The sequence below is a fragment of the Canis lupus genome, chromosome 5, assembly GCF_011100685.1.
Source record: "Canis lupus familiaris isolate Mischka breed German Shepherd chromosome 5, alternate assembly UU_Cfam_GSD_1.0, whole genome shotgun sequence".
NCBI lineage: Eukaryota > Metazoa > Chordata > Mammalia > Carnivora > Canidae > Canis > Canis lupus.
Genome location: NC_049226.1, coordinates 33672046 through 33690674, shown reverse-complemented (window position 1 = coordinate 33690674; position 18629 = coordinate 33672046). Strand labels below are relative to the sequence as shown.

At 52.8% G+C, this 18629-nt stretch overlaps 2 protein-coding genes across 9 annotated transcripts in view; both read left to right on the top strand.

Moving 5' to 3' along the window:
- Positions 1-13560, top strand: part of PIK3R6 (phosphoinositide-3-kinase regulatory subunit 6) — a 56138-nt gene extending 42578 nt beyond the window's left edge. For 5 of the 6 annotated variants that reach the window (XM_038536852.1, XM_038536851.1, XM_038536850.1 and 2 more), the window contains 5 exons: positions 334-404; positions 884-974; positions 2823-2938; positions 12193-12305; positions 12876-13560. In XM_038536852.1, the coding sequence (XP_038392780.1) occupies positions 334-404; positions 884-974; positions 2823-2938; positions 12193-12305; positions 12876-13029 (545 nt within the window). In that variant the 3' untranslated portion in view covers positions 13030-13560. Of the gene's footprint in view, positions 1-333; positions 405-883; positions 975-2822; positions 2939-12192; positions 12306-12875 lie in introns of those variants that run through there. The other variant, XR_005359486.1, reaches the window with a different exon arrangement.
- A 2544-nt stretch (positions 13561-16104) lies between these two features.
- MFSD6L (major facilitator superfamily domain containing 6 like) lies at positions 16105-18296 on the top strand. 3 transcript variants are annotated; one of them, XR_005359480.1, is made up of 2 exons: positions 16105-18063; positions 18222-18296. XR_005359480.1 is itself a non-coding variant. In XM_038536849.1 (1 exon), exon 1 carries the CDS (start codon positions 16152-16154, stop codon positions 17868-17870), a length of 1719 nt encoding a protein of 572 aa, XP_038392777.1. In that variant the 5' UTR covers positions 16105-16151; the 3' UTR covers positions 17871-18082. The 3 variants fall into 3 exon arrangements, 1 of the variants encoding a protein (XP_038392777.1); XR_005359481.1 differs by having other exon boundaries at positions 18176-18264; XM_038536849.1 differs by lacking the exon at positions 18222-18296 and having other exon boundaries at positions 16105-18082.
- Positions 18297-18629: the final 333 nt, after the last annotated feature.

The following is an 18629-nucleotide window of genomic DNA, read 5'->3' as shown; positions in this document are numbered from 1 at the left end:
TGCCAAGACTGGAATCCTTGAGATGCCTCCTTTCCATCCAGAGGGAGATGCTGTCAAAAATTCTGCAGCCTAGGGGAGGCTGGGTGGCTCAGCGGTTCAGCATCTGCCTTCAGCTCAGGGCATGATCCTGGGGTCCTGGGATCAAGTCCCGCATCAGGCTCCCCACAAGGAGCCTGCTTCTCCCTCTGCCTGTGTCTCTGCCTCTCTCTCTCTCTCTTTCTCTCTCTCATGAATAAAAATCTTAAAAAAAAAAATCTGCAGCTTAGTTTGGCCTTGGTGAGGTGGGGAGCAGGGTGTCACCCACCCTCAGCCTCTCCTCCCCTTGTCCCTCAGATGGCTTTTCACCCAGGAGGAGGGGTGTGGCTGAGGGCCCGGGGGCCGAGCTCTCCATCTGCTACCAGAAGGTGAGTGGCAATGGGTGTGCTCAGAGGAGGTTGGGAGGTCCAGCGGGGTGGAAGCCAGTGTCAGGGACATGCAGGAAGGGAACACACAGAACCAGAAGAACTGTCAAGCTCTCTCCTTGAGGCCGCCTCCACGCCTCTCCCAGCCTTTGGAGGGTTTGCAGGGTTTGGTGGATGACAGTTGGCCTTGCGTGCAGCCAAGGAGGCCATCTGATTTAAGGAACAAAGGGGCTGTCCTATCACTGAAAAATACCCTCCTCCCTAGCTGACCGTATCATCAGAAACATGTTCCCTTGGGTCTGGGATGCTGAATGTACCCCCTGGGGTCAAGAGTGCTGTAAGCCTCTCTCTGCCAGCCCTTTCTTGGACACTAGTGACACAGACAAGAATCTCAGGGCAGGGGCAGGAAGCAGGACTGTTGACATGAGGAGGGACAGGGCTCTTCTGGGGACCCCCACCTGTTCCCACATCCTCATCCCCAGGCCCTGCTCAGCCACCGGGCTCAAGAGGTCACCAGTTCCGTGCGGGCCACCGGGCTGGTCCTGAAAGCCCTTCCAGCCAGTGACACTGAAGGTGAGGAGTGGAGAAAGCAGAAAGAGAGAGAGAGAGAGAGAGAGAGAAAGAGAGAGAGAGAGAGAAGGCACAAGAAGGAGGGAAGAGTGAGGAAGAAGACAGAGGGTCAAATGACCACAAATGGGGTGAGCCCAGGGAATCGGGCCTCTTGCCCATCCCTGAGGTCACAAAAACGTGACTGAGCACCTGCTGGTGCTGGGCATGGGGTACCTGGGTGAAGCAGGGTCCCTACCCTCAGGCTGCTCACCAGTGGGGAACATGCTGGGGCATGGCCTCTGGGCGTGCCCTGTAGCCTGAGGAGACACGGACCGGAAGGCAGAGGGACCCTGTGGATGGGGGTGCAGGAGGGGGATGCCCTCCTTCCTCTGTTGGGCCTGCAGGGTGACTTGTGTTTGGTCTGGAAATGAGATGTTGTATTTTGGATGATGCTCCAATGGAGCAGATACTCCCCAGATCACAAAGGAACACCACCGGTCTAAGTTATCTGCTTCTGGCCAATTACCTCATTACAGCCATACAGTGGATGATAAGGTCTTTTGATTCATTCCCTAAATCTAAAGTGGGGGTGGGGCACCTGGGGGGCTCAGGGGTTGAGTGTCTGCGTGATCTCAGGGTCCTGGGATCAAGTCCCGCATCGGGCTCCCCTCAGGGAGCCTGCTTCTCCCTCTGCCTGTGTCTCTGCCTCTTTCTCTGTGTCTCTCATGAATAAATCAATAAAATCTTTAAAAAAAAATCTAAAGCAGGGCTGATAAGATATTCCCGTTGATATGCATATCGCCAATTCTAAATATGAGCTTTTGGGTTAGCCCCCGGGTCTTCTGGAACGATGGGAAGTTCAGTAAGCTGGGTTACATCACTTGAACACCTTGACCAGAGGCCAGGCAACGTTCTACATCAAACACATCAACTCTGATTCCTAAAAGATCGGCATTGTTAGCGTCAGCAGCTTCGTACTGGAGAGGTGAACCGAAGCCAGAGAAGTGACCACCCAAGGTCACGTCCGTGAGGAAGAGACAGAGCAGGGAGGCGCACCCAGGAAGCCCAGTCCTGGCTTCTAGGCGAGTTGAATTTGGAAGCGATGGGGACCTCCTCCGCTGGTGCGTCTTTGACGCCGTTGAGGGAGACATGTGCTCTTACCCAAGAGGTGGTCAGAGTGGGTCAAGAGCATTGATTCAAGGTCCCCAGATGAGCTGGCTTGGAGGGCCAGCTTTGCCGTTTACCATCTGTGTGACCTTGGGCAAGTCACTTGCGACCTCTTTACCTGTTCTTTCACTTCTAAAGTGAAGATAAGGTCCTCACTTATGTATGTAAACTAGCACGTTAGCTCTGATTATTAGATTTCTTTAAAAAAGAAAAAGATTTTATTTATTTATTCATGAGAGAGGGAGAGGCAGAGGGAGAAGCAGGCTCCCTGCGGGGAGCCCGATGCGGGACTCGATCCCAGGACCCCAGGATCATGCCCTGAGATGAAGGCAGATGCTCCACCACTGAGCTACCCAGGCACCCCTAATTGTTAGATTTCTATTTCTTTTACCAGACTCCCCCAGCCCCCACTCTACTAGTGTTCCTCTCCTTGCCAGCATGCCCAGGGGCTTCGGGGAGGTTCCATAGCACCTTCTTGCACTGAGGAGGGCTGCAGGAGCAGGTGCAGAAAGGCACTGGGCTTGGCAGTGGCTGCCAAGCCTGAGGATGCAGAAACGTCGTGGGTTCCACAGGGAAAGAGGAGGGATGTTCGGGACCTGCACCCAGATGCCATCAGAAAGAGGGGGTTGGGCAGGGTGCAGGAGGGGCCAGGACGGCTCCGGAGAGGCCCCTCACAGCCACCCCCACCCGCCTCATTCCTCCCAGTTTCGGGGCCCACCCACACTCCACCATCTGCTGCTCCCGTCACAGACCACACGTGCCTGAATGTCAGCGTGACGGAGGTCGTCAAGTCCTCCAACTTGGCGGGAAGATCCTTCTCTGTAAGTACTGGGGTAGAATGGGATGGTCTGAGAGGGCAGGGGGCCGGGGGCCCGAGGTGGGGGTGTTCAGAGAAGGGGACGTGACTTCTGAGCCTTTGCTGTTGCAGTGGGTCCTCCTACCGAAAGCATCTGCTCTCCCCGGGTCTGTGAGGCGCATCCCTCACACACACTGAGAGCCAAGGCCCTGCCCTCCACCTGCTGGCCACCAAAGCACCCACGACATGCCCCAAAACAGAAACTGCATGTGCATTCTGGCTTCCCCCACACAACCCAGCGGCCAGACTCCCACACAACAAACCTCTGATCACATGGAACCAGCTCTTTTAACCTCACGGCCCTACCACTGCCCTTTGCCGATATCGATACTCATTGATTTCAATTCCCTTATTGTAGACCAGGGCCCACCCATAGGCTCCCTACCTGATGACCTCTCTGGACCTCATTTCCCTACTCAGCTGGACGTGGACCCCAGGATTACATTTGAACCCTGCTCCAGATGCCCTACACCCCTACACCCACCAGGCAGACACTTGCTTTGGATCAAGCTGCCTACTCAGCCTGTGTCCTCAGGTGGCTGAGTGCTTCTGGAATAAATCCTAGTCCCTGGGTGCCAACACCTGACCTCCCACCTCAACAGGACCCTTGGCATCACTCAACCCTCTTCCTTTGCACCTCTTCTGGGCTCTGCTTCATCTATTTTAGTGTCTTTTCTCCCGCGTGGACCTTCTCTACTTCTCCTCCCTCGTAGCCTGGAAACGTGCTTGGGTCTTTTCCATCTGAGAAGGAAAATCTCTACTGTGACCTGCCATCTCTTTAGCCACCACTGTACTCCTTCCCTTGCCAGTCAAGTGTCTTGAGAGATACCCCCAGACGAGTTTCCAGTCCCTTACCAAATACTGTCCTGCCCACTGCCCTCTGCGTATGGCCCACCCCACTGTGACAGTCACCTCCATGTCACTAAGACCACTCACCTTCCACTCCTTAATGTTTCTTAATTTTCCCCTTTATTTTTTTTAATTTATTTATTCATGAGAGACACAGAGAGGCAGAGACACAGCAGAGGGAGAAGCGGGTTCCCTGCGGGGAGCCCGATGTGGGACTCGATCCCAGGACCCCAGGATCATGCCCTGAGCTGAAGGCAGATGCTCAACCACTGAACCACCCAGGTGTCCCTGTCTTCCCCATTAAAAATAATATTTTAACCTATAAACAAAACTTGAGTGATTTGGGGAAAATACAAAAAAAAAAAAACCCACAAAGAAGTAAAACCACTTCTAGTCCCATTTCGTAGAGATGACTATCATCCTATCAAGGTGCAAACATCCAGCGTCTTTTCTGTGTATCTGTCCATAATTGATAGGTACACATGCACACGGGTGCTTAGTGCCTTATACGTCTCCTCAACTGTGAGCAACTTCCTGTTGGGGTTTTATCTATGAGAAATCTGGGTCGAAACTTGACTTTCTAGAGAAATTCTGTATTTGCCTTTGCCACAGGCCCCCGGGACATTGCGAACCCAGGACTGTATTTCAAGTTAACTTCTAGGCTCAGAAATTCCCAGACCATGCAGAGGGTGAACACATACACCCCGGATCCACCCACAGGCAGACTTGTGGCTCGGAATTCCCAGGGGAGACTCATCTTCCTCACCCAAAAGCACAAAAGACTTCTAATTGAGTCTTTTGCTGTGAGTGTAGCCCTCAAGAGTCTTTGAAGGGGACCTCAGTTTCCAATCCCTCGGGCCTGTCCCATGGTCCCCATGGCCGTTGAAACCCAAGCTCCTTGATTCCTGACATCACCCAAGGACCCCGGGATGACCAAAGCACCTGACCCACACGACTTCAACTTTAGAATTTATATGGCCTTGTGTTTACCGCCCCATACATGCTCAATTTTTATTTTTTTATTTATTTTTATGTTTTTTATAAATTTATTTTTTATTGGTGTTCAATATGCCAATATATAGAATAACACCCAGTGCTCATCCCATCATGTGCCCCCATCAGTGCCCATAACCCAGTCACCCCCACCCCCCGCCCACCTCCCTTTCTACAACCCCTAGTTCGTTTCCCAGAGTTAGGAGTCTCTCATGTTCTGCCTCCCTTTCTGATATTTCCCACTCATTTTTTCTCCTTTTTAAATATCCTGTGACAATGAAAGAGGACATGTATGGTTTCTGTCTACAGAATACAAAATGAGGTCCTTGATTATTAGGTCAAATACATTGTATTGCTTTAATCAGCAATGTGAAAATTGTTGTCCCCTTCATCTATCCGAAATAAGAAAGGTTTGCCAACATTCCTGGGATGGCTTTTGATTTTGTCAATTCGATCTCAGTTCATTTAAATCTGAATGTTCGAGTTTCTGACGCTGCTGCTGTGAAATATAATGCCTGCGTTTGCCCAGTCTTGGTATAAGACTGTTCCTTTTTCTCCCTTTCTAGGAGTTTCTGGTGCTTCCTTTCATAGAAGGTTCTGGACTATCACAAACATATGCCTTGGTGGAATCTTTTTCATTCATTTTTGTGGATCTTTAAAGGAGACTCGTATTTTTTGGTTCTAATATATTTTCTAATAGAGTTTTAAAAATTATTCCCCTCCTCTATTTGCTATTTCTTTCGTGAGCGACAGTCAGTCAGATGTTAGGCCTTCTACGGGGATACACTGATTTTCTCATCTTTTCTGTCTCGGGACCCTTCTCTTTCTTTTCTTCAAGCTTTAAAAGTTTTCTTCAAATTCATTTTCAAGAATTCTTTCTTTTCTGATTTTTTTTTAAGATTTTACTTTTAAGTAATCTCTACACCCAATGTGGGGTTCAAACTCACATCCCCAAGACCAAGAGTCACATGCTCTACCGATTGAGCCACCCAGGTGGCGCCCCTCTGGTTATTCACTTTTAATAGCATTCTATTCTTGTGTCACTGATATAATATCTTCTCTCTCTGAAGAGGTTAATTATGGTTTATTCAAAATTTTCTTCCACCCCCACTGCCTTGTATCTGTTTCCTGCAAAGTCCTGTTTTCTGTGTGTTTGGGTCGCTCGCCTTTCTTACCTTTATAATTATTTCTTTTTAAGATTTTATTCATTTATTCATGAGAGACACACACCGAGAGAGAGGCAGAGACACAGGCAGAGGGAGAGGGAGAAGCAGGCTCCATGCAGGGAGCCTGATGAGGGACCCGATCCCGGGACTCCAGGATCACACCCCGGGCCGAAGGCAGGCACCAAACTACTGAGCCACCCAGAGATCCCCTATAATTATTATTTTAAAGTTAGAGGCTATCTTCAAATATCTGGCAATACTTGGCTGATGTTTAAATTGGAGAATGGGAGAGACGCCTGGGTGGCTCAGTGGTTTAGCGCCTGCCTTCAGCCCAGGGCATGATCCTGGAGTCCAGGAATGGAGTCCCATATTGGGTTCCCCGCAGGGAGCCTATGTCTCTGTCTCTCTCTCTCTGTGTCTCTCATGAATAAATAAATAAATAATCTTAAAAAAATAAAAATAAATTGGGGAATGGGGCACTAAAAAGCTGAATCAATGATGGGCTACTCAATGGGCAGTCAGGAGGCCATAGACCTTCCCATGGGGGAAACCCAAATGTCCATATGCTCAAGTCTCATTGGTAGGACAGTCTTGTTTTCCCAAGAGAGGGTCCTTTAGGTTCCTGCCTTGGGGACTTCGGGGCATAGGCCTGCTGGTGCCTATACTCTGGAGCTGGGCATTCACCATTCAGTGAGTTCATGTAACCCACCTGCATGGACAACTTTCACTCCGTCCTCCAATTGTGCTGCCCCCAAGTCCAGGATCTCTCTGGTCCAGCTTCTCTGATGCCTGGGGCAGGGGTAGGGCTCATTGCTTGGCTCCTCGGGCTGGAAGTGGGAACCTAAAGCCATCTAACCATTCCTTGTAAAACTTCTAGTCAATTCCCTTTATTCAGGCTCCATTTTATCCCCACTACCTGAGGAATGTGTGGCCTCCAGGTCAGAATCCTTTCCAGAGCTTTAATCCTTATGTTTGACCTTCCTCATTCTGTCCTCACATATTGTCCTTTAGGGCTTTGGGTGTCTTCTAGTTTCATGAAAGATGCATCTCCTTGTTTTTAGGCAAATTATAAGAGGAAAGGAACGATAAAATATATGCTCTGCCATTTTGAAATAAAAAATCCTCATCCCTTTATTTTTAAAACACTTTTATTTTAGTTATGCCTCTTGTTAAAAGTTGGATTTTGGTATAGTTGGATTTTGTTCTCAGTCTGAAAGTCTGTGTTTTTTAACGAAGGAGAATTTAATCCACAGACACTAACTTGACATGCTACTCGATCTTACTCTGCCGTCTTATGGTGTGTTTTCTGATTTTTGTAATGTTTTGCTGGTTTTTTTTGGGGGGGCGGCTTACATTTTGTTTGCTTATTTTTCCCCTGACTGACAATTTGCAAGCTGTATATGCTACTTTTTTTTTTAAGATTTTATTTATTTATTCATGAGAGACAGAGAGAGAAAGAGGCAGAGACACAGGCAGAGGGAGAAGCAGGCTCCATGCAGGGAGCCTGACGTGGGATTCGATCCCGGGACTCCAGGATCATGCCCTGGGCCGAAGGCAGGCGCCAAACCGCTGAGCCACCCAGGGATCCCTACTTTTTGTATAGTAGTTACCTTTATTTTATTTTTTTAAAGATTTTATTTATTTATTCATAAGAGACACAGAGAGAGAGAGAGAGAGAGAGGCAAAGACACAGGCAGAGGGAGAAGCAGGTTCCATGCAAGGAGCCTGATGTGGGACTCGATCCTGGGTCTCCAGGATCACACCCTGGGCTGAAGGCAGAGCTAAACTGCTGAGCCACCTGGGCTGCCCTAGTAGTTACCTTTAAATTGAAGATAGATAGATATTTGAAGATATATATATATATCTGAAGTCCCACTTAAGTGTTGATATACTAATACAGCTGGCTTGCAACACTGTCATGGACAATTTCCTTCTTTTTCTATTCCTTCGATCAGTTTTTTTTAGATTTATTTATTTATATTATATATAGAGAGAGGGTGTGTGCAAGCAGGGGGAGGGGCAGAAGGAAAGAAAAAAAAATCTTAAGCAGGCTCCACGCTCAGTATGGAGCCCAATGCAGGGCCTGAGATCATGACCTGAGCCAAAACCTAGAGTCTGATGCTCAGCCAACTGAGCCACCCAGGCGCCCCATCCTTTGACCAGTTTTTAATGAGTTCCACCACTAGGACTGATGCTCTGTTCTTCAAGTCTTTAAATTCTTTAAATCTGTGATTTCAGAGATACCACTTTCTCAAAGTTCTGCATATCTGAATTGTGACTTTTTGGCCTCTTTCCTTGGGCTCTTTTCCCTAAACCAGTTCCTTAAATGGCTGCTGTTCTCAACTTCCATCCATGGCCCACTTCTTTTCCCAGTCCCCGGACTACCTAACCCGTATATGTGGTTTGAGTCCAACATGTTAAGAATACCCAAATCCACATCTCCTGCTCTGATAATCACCCCCTGAATTTGACTCTGCATTCAACTCTGCACGGACCGGATGTCCCATAACACCCCAAATTCAAGAGATTCAAAACCAAAGCCAGTACTTTCAAATTGTTAAGAGCTCTCCAGAACCAGGCTGAGATTGCCGGGGTTCAAAGCTTGGCTCTGCCATTTACGAGCTCGGTGACTTCAGGCAAGTTAATCAAGCTGTCTGTGCCTCGGTCTCATCATCTATAAATGGGGGATGATAGTAATAGTAGTGACCTTACCCCGTTGTTGTGGGGATGACATGATTGTCCCACGCAAAGCTCTCAGAAGAGCGTGTGGCCAAGTAAGAGCTGTCTATGTGCTAACAATTTTTATTTCATCCCCTTCCTGCTGTGGCTAACCTCTCACTTAATGGGACCGTCATTAACCAGTCACCTCTGCCAGAATTTGGGGAGCCCCCTCAGATGCCTCCTCTTCCTCACTTCTCTGTGTCCCTCAACACTTCTCAAACCTCTCCCTTCTCCCCATCCCCTCCCTTCTGAGCCACCTAGGTTGACAAACCACCCCAATCTGCCCAGGACTAAGGACTGCTTCCCTGGGGGCATGGGACATCCCAGGCAAATCAGGACAGGGTGGCCACCCTTGGTCCAGACCTTCACCATCCCCTTTGCCTGGACAAACACAGTAGCCTCCTAGCTGGTCCTCCTTGATGCCACTGCAATGCTCCTCAGGCCCACCCTCCACATCTCTGTCCAAGTGATCTTTGTAAAATAAAACTCGGACATGTCTGTCTGTGCTTCAGATGCCTCCATCATTTCCCATAACCATGATAGAAGGGTGGAGAAACTCTTCAGCGTTGCATAGTGCTGCTCCTCTTCTGCTTTATCCGCATCTCTGGCCACCAGAGCATGGGAGTGTTCCAGCGGACACACCTCTGTGCCTTTGCTCAAGCGCCGTGCATGGCCTAAAACCCATTCTTACCTTTCTCTTCCCCATCTTTTCATAGCGCATATTTGTACTTCAAATTGAAATTCAGGTGTCCTCTCCCCCGGGAGGCCCTCCCTGATGCTCTTCCCTGTTCTCCATACCCTTCTCTACCCACTCCACTCCACTCCTGGGTCAGCTAGGTGACCCCTTCGGTGCTACCAGACAGCCCTGGGATAAGCTAGGTGACACCCCACCCCCGGTGCTGCCAGACAGCCCTGGGGTAAGCTAGGTGACCCCCTCGGTGCTCCCAGACAGCCCGGGGAGCATGTGTAACACCAAGGATGGCATCATCTCTGTTCAGTGAGGAACCACAAGTGCCCTGGCCTCAGCCCTCGTCCTGGTCCTCCCCATTCTCCCTCAGTACTCAGAGCACTCAGCGTGCTGTCTCACCCACAGTCGATGCTCCCAGATGCTTTCTGAGTCCTCCAGACTGAGCCCACCCCACCCCCCAGGACCTCAGCCCTAACCCGAGTGCATCTTTTTCTGGGACAGCCCATCCTCTGTAGGAGAGCTGTGATGGGCTGAGGGGTCTCCTGCACTGAGCCAAAATCTGCCTTCCTAGTGGGCAGCTCTGTGCAGGCGCCTCAAGTTCCGAGGTGGCCCCCCTCACCCTCCTGCGTCTCTTCTTTCCAAGTCAGTTCCCTACAACTATTTCCGTTTCCAATGACCTCTTTAAACAACCTGCTTCTGGGCCTTCTGGGAAATCTAAACTTATCACCCCATCGAGTTCCCTTTTACCCCTGCCCTGTGGAGGCGTAATTCCACAAGCTGTTCTTTGCCCTGGGCACCCAGGCTGGTCAGTGGGTGCTCTGCACAAATGGATGGGTGATAAACACAGGGTGGCAGGGGAGGTTCGTGGTGAGCTAGAAGGAAGGAATTCTGCGCTTGGAGAACAGCAGGGCAAGGGCGCAGTGTCTGGCTTCGTGAGTCTAAGGGGGCAGCAACGCTACTGGCCAGACTGGAAGACTGAGGTAGGAAAGTGGTGGCAAATGAGGCAGGAATGGTAGCGCTGGGGCTTTGGGGCAGGGGAGGCAGTGAGCTGTGAGGAGCAGCACTTTGCTCAGCCCCTGAGGAGCTGAGACTGACACCCTTTGCAAATTCGGCATCTGGCCCTCCCAGTTGACCCTAGGGCTGCAGCTATAGAGTGAAATCCAAGAGTCCTGAGGTCCCATGAGGCCAAAGCCAGGCAGGTCTGCGTGTGTCCAGGCATGCAGACCACAAAAGGGAAACCAAGACATCTAGGAGGTGAAAGGAGACCCCGTAGACTGGCTACCAGGAGGGCAGGATCGTGGAAGCCCGGATCCTGCTGGGAGTCACCTAGAGCTGCCTGATGTGGAGAAAGAGCACTGTATCAGGAGTCGGGGGCTGGGTCCCATTCCCTGAAAGCTCTAGAAGGTCACACAGTCAATCCCTCCAGACTTCATCTTCTCCTCTGTGGGAACCTTGAGTTTCCCTTGCCAGCTGGGGTCATTTCAGGTGGGGTTCCCTCAGCTATCATAATGCCTCTGGCTTTCCCCACTCCCTGGCCCACACAGGACTTCAGCCTCCCTGCAGTCTCTCCAGGTACTTCTGGAAGGTCACAAACCTCTCTCTCTTTGTGTTACCCTCTGTCCTGACAAGGCTTCTGCCTTTGCTCACAACCCACCTGTTCCAACTCCTATGAGTCTAGAGATAGAGTGATGGCAAGGGGGGCCTTGGGCTGGGAGACAGAGCAGTAGAAGAACCCACAGTGGGGTCCCCATCCCCTCTGACAACCAAAGCTGCTACTACTCATGCTTGGCTCCTTCTCCCAAAACTATAATTACAAAGAAGAACAATAACAACCGGCTTACCGTGTCCCCAGCACTTGGTATATACTCTCCCTTTTAATCCTCACAAAACAATCCTACAGGGTAATCACTGTCACTACCAGGGGAGAAATGAAAGCACAGAGTGATTAAGAAATACATCCCAGGTCACACACCCAGGCAGAGCTGAGATTGGAACCCAGGAAGTCTGGCTGTAAAGTGTCTCTCTCTCTCTCTCTCTTTCTTAAATAAGTAAATTTTTTTCTTTCTTTCTTTCTTTCTTTCTTTCTTTCTTTCTTTCTTTCTTTCTTTCTTTCTTTCTTTCTTTCTTTTTTTTTTTTTTTTTTTAATGCCCTTACCTGGCCTCAACTCCAGACCACTTAAAGCAAAATCTCTAAATTTTACATTTTGGAAAGGTGAATCTTATGAGCAGCCAGGGTTTGAGAATTCTTGAACGAGATGAACCCTACAGGCTCAGAAGGTTGTGGGAGGTGAACCACCCAAAGCCACTGTCTGCTTGCAGGGTGGGCTGGCCATCCAGAAAGGCCCTCTGAAGGCCCCACCTGTGTCTGGCCCCCAAGTGATTCCATGACACAGCCACAGGCCCAGTCTGCATCATGAGGGCAGATGGCTGCTTCCCAGGGAAATAATTTTGCATATAATCCAACTCTGAGAACAGTAGTCAGAACTCATAAAACCCCTGAAATACCACCCCCTCCAAATTGCACATATAATATACACGCCTGGTATACAGGGTGGCTGAAGCATCTTGATAACCTGGCAAGTACCAGCCAGGGCAGTGGTTTGAAATTTAAGACAACAGATTGGGAGAATTGCCTAGAATTGCCTCCCAACAGATTGGGAGAATTGCCCTCCTCTCACTTGCAGGAAGAGAGCTGGGGACCCCATGTGCTGAACTGAAGAAATACGCCACAGAGGGCAGGAGGTGTTGGCAAGGCCCTGTGTCATGAAGGTGACACTCACACAGGCTGTCTCTTTGTTGCAGACGGTGACCAATACCTTCCGGACAGCCACCATCCAGATCCAGAGCCAGGACCAGAGACTCCTGACGCTGCTGCTGGACAAGGATGGTCGGCGCATGTTCAGGGACGTGGTCAGGTGAGGCCAGGCCTCACCACCCCTCTGGGCCCCATGGAGCCAGCCCTGACAATCTCCTGCCTCTAGCCTGGGACACCTGTCAGAGGCGGACCCTGGGGCCAGGCAGGTGTGGTCCACCTGGTGGCATGGACTTAGGCCACTGCCCTGTGATTTCCTGGGAACCCGGGGAGAAGAGCAAAGGAATGGGGCAGCTGATGCTATCAATGTTTCTGGAGATTTCCTCTACATACACTCAGCCTGTGGCCGCAGCCACAGATCCAACCCCTCTGTGCTGGCACTGACCCCCTCGACACAGGCTGACCTTCTGTGGCAGCTGTGCTCCCGTTAATGTGAGCCTTAGTGGTCTCTCCAGGGGCAGGTGGTGTATCTGGGTCAGGAAGTGACCTATACAGGCCCACCTCCTATCCCAGGGTTCTCCCGCCCCCCACCTGGGTGCTCCTTCCTTGTCCTGAGCCCCCCCTCTGTGAGACCTCCTCCTGCGTACCCCATAATGGAGAGGCTGTCTTCACAATGCCTCAGCAGATCTGCCCCCAGAGATCTGTCTCCTGAGCTGGCCTCTCTCCACCACAGGTTCGAGGTTGCTCCCTGCCCAGAGCCATGTTCTGGGGCGCGTAAGACCAAGGCGCCGTGGCTCGGTTCACACCAGCTGGAGGTGGAAGGCACCAAAGCCAAGCCCAAGCCCCTTCTAATGCCCATCAACACATTCTCCGGCATCGTCCAGTGAGCCCGAAGGGGCAGCAGAAGCGCTGAGTCCGAGAGCCCCAGACCAAGAGGGATACACTACCCCACCGACCTCCAAACACTCACGCCAGCAGCTGGAACAAGGCCTGGCTGCCCTGGGTGGCTTCTGGCTGTGAGTAGGAGCCAGCGAATGACCTGAGCAGAGGGAGCGTGGCCATGGCAGGTGATGGAGCAGGGCCCACGCCCTGGCCTGAGGACGGTCCCTGCAAAGCTGCGCACATGCACGACCCAGCTCCGTGCACAACTGTCCACACCTTCATTTATTTCTAGTTCACGCCTCTCCCACCCAAGCTCCCCATTCAGCCCTTAAAACCCAAGTGTGAGCTGCTATTTTGGCCCCAGGCACCATGGCCTGGGGGAAGCTGGGGAGCAGAGCAAGGGCAACTGCACCTGTTCTCTCCTGAGTCTGTTCCTTTCTCTCCCTCCAGCCACCGCCCACACCCTGCCTTCCCCGGGCAGGTGTCTCTCCTGGATGAGAGGAAAATGTCAGATCTAATAAAGGCACACTAAAGCACTTTCGCTTTTATCTAATACCTAGCGACATTTGGGTTTTAATAGAGATCTGGGGCCATACTTGATCTAACCTAGTGAATCCTCTTTGGCCAGTTGAGAGTTCCCTGGAGTATTTATTGGCCTGTTCTGTCTGCTGGCCCACCCCATCTCCCCATTCAGGGTGACTTAGGGACCTCTGACCGGCTCTGTCCCAAAACAGAGATGGGGATGCAAAGTAGTTTCAGAGGAGCCAGATATTAAAGACATGAACATGCTTGGCTTTTGAGCTCCAAAACTTACATCCAGATGTAAAGTAGGGATGATCAGTGTGACACAGAACCATTTCCCTCACCCCTAGGACTAGGTGTGTGGGGTGGCCGGGAAAGCAGTAGAGGGAAGGGTCCCTGGGGATAGTGGGAGGAGGTGTGTGGAAAAATCCCTTGCAGGTTCGGGGATCCAAGAGTAGAGAGGTTGGCACTTTACTTTTGGCCTCATTGCCTGGGGGGTAGCGGCAAGTCTGTAAGACCCCCTATAAGAGGGGGTGCCTGGGGGTCTGGGCAGATGAGTTGAAGAGACACCTATATGGCAGTGTGCCTGCCCCTCAGTGGATATCAGCCCTGGACAGAGTGAAGATGGAGGAGAGGATGGATGTGAGATCCTCCACTGAAGTCACCCCACCACCACCACCACCACAGAACCCAGGGAGAGAGGGATTAGTGACAGTCCCCGGGAGACTGAAGTGATTTTAAACCGGAAATGACTAATGTCCTTGAATTTGAGTGAGTTTACTGGGAGGTGGCTAGATATTATTTTTTTTCTGCTATTGACATGATATAAACTGATCCCTATCAATCTTGACATTCATGGTTACTAGGTTCTTTAAGCAAACATTGGCAGAGTTTACCAGTTGTTAGAATTAGGTGAGAACTCTGGGCTCCTCCTGCAATAATCTCTCTACCAGCTCACAATAAAAGCAAGTTGTAGACCAAATTTTGCTACACATTCAGACTGGCGTTGGCAAACTGCCATCCCCCTCAACCCCAACCCCAGCCGCACTAGGTGCTCTGAGCCCACCTTGCATGAAAATGTCATTGAATCAGTGGCTGGACACTGGACCATTTGGGAGTAAAGTCTACACCATTTCAAAGGGCTGGATCACTGGGTTCTCTAGGTTTTCTTCCTTTCTTTCTTCCTTCCTTTCTTCCTTTCTTTCTTTCTTTCTTTCTTTCTTTTTCTTTCTTTTTTTTTTTTTAGAATTTATTTATTCATGAGAGACAGAGAGAGGCAGAGACACAGGCAGAGAGAGAAGCAGGCTCCCTCCGGGGAGCCCGATGCGGAACTCAATCCCAGGACCTCAGGATCACGACCTGAGCCGAAGGCAGACGCTCAACTGCTGAGCCACCCAGGCGTCCCTCTAGGTTCTTATAAGTGCTCACCCACGCAAGAAAAGCCTCCGACAAAACTGTAACCCATCCATGTGACACGAACACCACTAATTTCACCAGTGAAATTTCTCCAGTAGCTATGAGGCTCATTCATGAAACCAGTTCTGTTGATCTAAGATTGTTGATGTGCTGGTATTAAGCTGCCTCTGGAGTTCAGCTTTTGGAGTAAATGCCAGCTAACTGCCTCTCCAGTGTGGGCTCCCTGATTGGACAACTGAGCCCCCTCAGGTGTCGATTAAAACTGTCTGATACATACATCCTATCACAGGGGCTGGAGCTCCCGCCTGGGTGGGGTGCAGGGGGCCACTCCAAGACAGCCCTGGCTCTCAGCCCTCTGGGTGGGGATCGTCTCCGCTGAAGAACACTGTGTCCCCGCGGGGAGCCTGCTTCTCCCTCTGCCTGTGTCTCTCATGAATAATTTTTTAAAAAATATATTCTAAAAATTAAAAATAAAGAAAGAAAACCGTGTCACCAATAATGCCTCTTGCGGGGGGTGGGGGGGGAGCAGCTGGCATCCAATGACACAGCTCTATGCCCTGGGGACAGAGAGCTGCCTTCCTGGAATTCTGCTTCGAATGGATGGAGACAGTCAGGGAAGGAGATGAACACGCGAAACACAACCCCCTTGTGTGCTGGGTGGTGATGCTACCGGGGAAAAATTAGGTGGGGGAAGGGGTGGGATTTGTCAGTGGCGGTGGACAGGGATGGTCCCTGAAGGTAACGGGGCGGTCCTTGACGGAGGAGGGGGCCCCTCTCACGAATCCCATTCCCGCTGCCCCCACGGTCCCCCAATTTTCCTTGCCCGAGGCAGCCCAGGGACCTAACTCAGGTGTGCGGGCGCCCCCGGGCCCTAGCCTGGAGCGCACCCCGCAGGCACAGGCCCCACCCGGGCGCACGCGCGCTCACGCCCCGGGACAGCAGGTGCAGCCTCAGGTGCGCGGGCCCCGCGCCCACCCCCACCCCCACCCCCACCCCGGCAGGTGCGGCTCCCGGGGGCGGGGCCACTTCCGGGCCGGCAGCGGACGCGGCGGGGGTGGGGGGCGGGGGCGGGGGCGGCCGTTGGCCCCGAGACCGCGGTGCCGCCCGAGGCCGGAGGCGACGCCCCGCGCCCCGCGCCCCGCGCCCTGCTCGGCCCCCGCCCGCCCGGCACTGACGGAGCCGGGCCGCCATGAGCGCCAACCCGCAGTGGGACATCAGCAGGGCGCTGGGGGTGGCCAGGCTGTTCCACCTGGTGTGCGGGGTCCGGGACGCCTGCGTGACCCCGTTCCTGACCCTCTACCTGAGGCAGCTGGGCCTGGCCGCGCCCTGGGTGGGCGTCCTGATGGGGGCCAAGCACCTGGTCGCCGCCTTCTGGGCCCCCTCCTGGGCCTTCCTGGCCAAAAGCTACCGGAAAAGGAGGGCGCTTCTGACGGGCTCGCTGCTCGGCTCGGCGGGGGCCAGCCTGCTGATGGCGCTGGTGCCGCCGCCGGACGAGGCTCCCGCAGACCCTTCCTGCAACGCCAGCCGCGGCGCCCGCCCCAGCGCCCTGCCCCCCGCGGCCGCCTCGATCCCCCGGGCGGTGGGCGCCCCTGGCCTCAGGCGCGCACCTGCTGGAGGTGTCCACGCACCGGCCGGCCGTCCAGCCGGCTACACCGTGGGCTACGCCGTGGGCTCCGTGGAGGGAGCCGGGACCGCAGCCCGAGTTCTCCCTCCCGTGGCTTCAGGGCTGAGGGACACCGCTAGGGCAGGTGCTTTTAAGGTGGGCAGGACCGCACCCCCTCTGCTTGCTGGGGGCACAGCCCCGGGAAGTCCAGCCAACTTGTCAGCAGCCAAGGGGGACGCGGGGGCCCTGGGCCTCTCCTTGGAAGGGCTGCGGTGGACCTTCCTCCTCTCCCTGGGGTCCGTGGTGTTCTGGGAGCTGCTGACGGCCCCCCTGGAGCAGGTGGCCGACGACAGCCTCTACGAGTACCTGGATTTCGTGGATGCCACCGACCGCTACGGAAGCCTGTGGATCTGGAGGCTGCTGGGCCTGTCGGCAGGTGTGTGCGGCATCGCAGCCGCCGTGGGACAGCTGGAATGCTTCGTGGCGACAAGTGGCCCACGGGGCGTGTTGCACTTCTACGGCTACTCGGTGGTCAGCACCGTGGCTTTACTGGTGAGCATTGCCTTTCCTGTCCCCATCTGCAGGCGACAGGAGCCCAGCTACAAAACCATCAAGGCGCTGTCGCTGGTAGGAGGCGACCCCCGCCTCATTCTCCTCACCTTCACCGTGTTTCTCGTAGGAGCCGCCACCAGCGCGGTGCAGAACTTTCTCTTTTGGCACATGAAAGACCACGGGAGCAGCGAGCTGGTCATGGGCTTCTCGGTGGCCCTGGGCTTGCTGGGGGAAATCCTATTGCATCCGTTCAAAACGACGTTGCTTAGGAAACTGTCGAGGATGGGCACGGTGGGGCTGGGCCTGGGCTGCCTGGCGGCCCAGCTGCTCTACTACTCGTTCCTCTGGAGCTGGTGGGCCGCCCTCCCGGCCCAGATCTTGAGCGCCGTCAGCAACGGGGCTCTGTGGTGGGCAGTCAAGGCCTCAGTGGAGGACCTGGCCACTCCCAGGACAGAGAGACCTCTGGGTGCCATGTTCCGAGGCCACATTTTCGGGGGCGGGTCCAGCCTGGGCAGCTTCGTGGGGGGCTTCGTGGTGATGTACTTCAGCCTGGCTGTGCTGTATCGGGCCTGCTGCGTGCTCCTGCTGCTCTGGCTGGCCTTGCTCCTATCCATCCAGTCCAGACTGCCCCAAGAGCAGAAAATAAACTACTCGAAACTGCTGGTCATGGAGGCCAGTGACACGAGCGACTCTGAGCAGGGGACAGAACGGGACTGGCTTGTGAAGGCCATGAGGGAGGAGTACTCAGAATAGATGGGCAGACAGAAGATCGAGATGTGCTGATCTGGGAAGGCGTGGATGGGGCTAGTGCTGGGCAAAAACTCACCTGCTGAGGACGAATGCCGAGTCCTGCCTGGGGCTGCAGGGCAGCCTGGAGAGAGAGAAAGCAAGTCTGCGCAGAAGCCCTACGGGATCGTCTCATTGCATGATTTTCTTTACTTTTACGGTAAAAGGAGATTTAACTTTTTGCTGTTCAATCTTTTTTAAATAATGGAGGAAAAATACATTTGCTAAAAAAAAAAAATGCCCTTTGTATTCACCCTGTTTTGGTGTGTAAGGTTTCCAAGAGGTGACTGGTACCGATTCTGGTGCTATTGGTTTCAGCCACGGCTGGAGTGCTCAAATTACACCGGCAGTGCCAGGAAGACAGGTGGCAGAGGGGGCAGCTGGCTTTGTTTGGTGAGTCATGTGTGTTCCTATGGGTCCTAAAAGCATGAGCCTGATCTTATAGAAGCCATGCTGTGGGCAGGTGAGAATGGCAATGAAAACCAACACTCTTCTCTCTCTCCTGCCACTGACACACAGGTGCCCACACGCACACCCTGGAGCCTGGGTTTCCAATCAGAGCAAAGATGGGCCCTGCACTATGTGTTGGGGGGAAGGGACATAGGGTAATAGGTTTGCATTCTGACTCTCAACTGTATGTGTCACCAGGGAGGGGTACGATCCCTAGAATTGTCTTCCATACGTACAGCAGAGCAAGGGCAGGTTCATGTCTTTGGATGCATACCT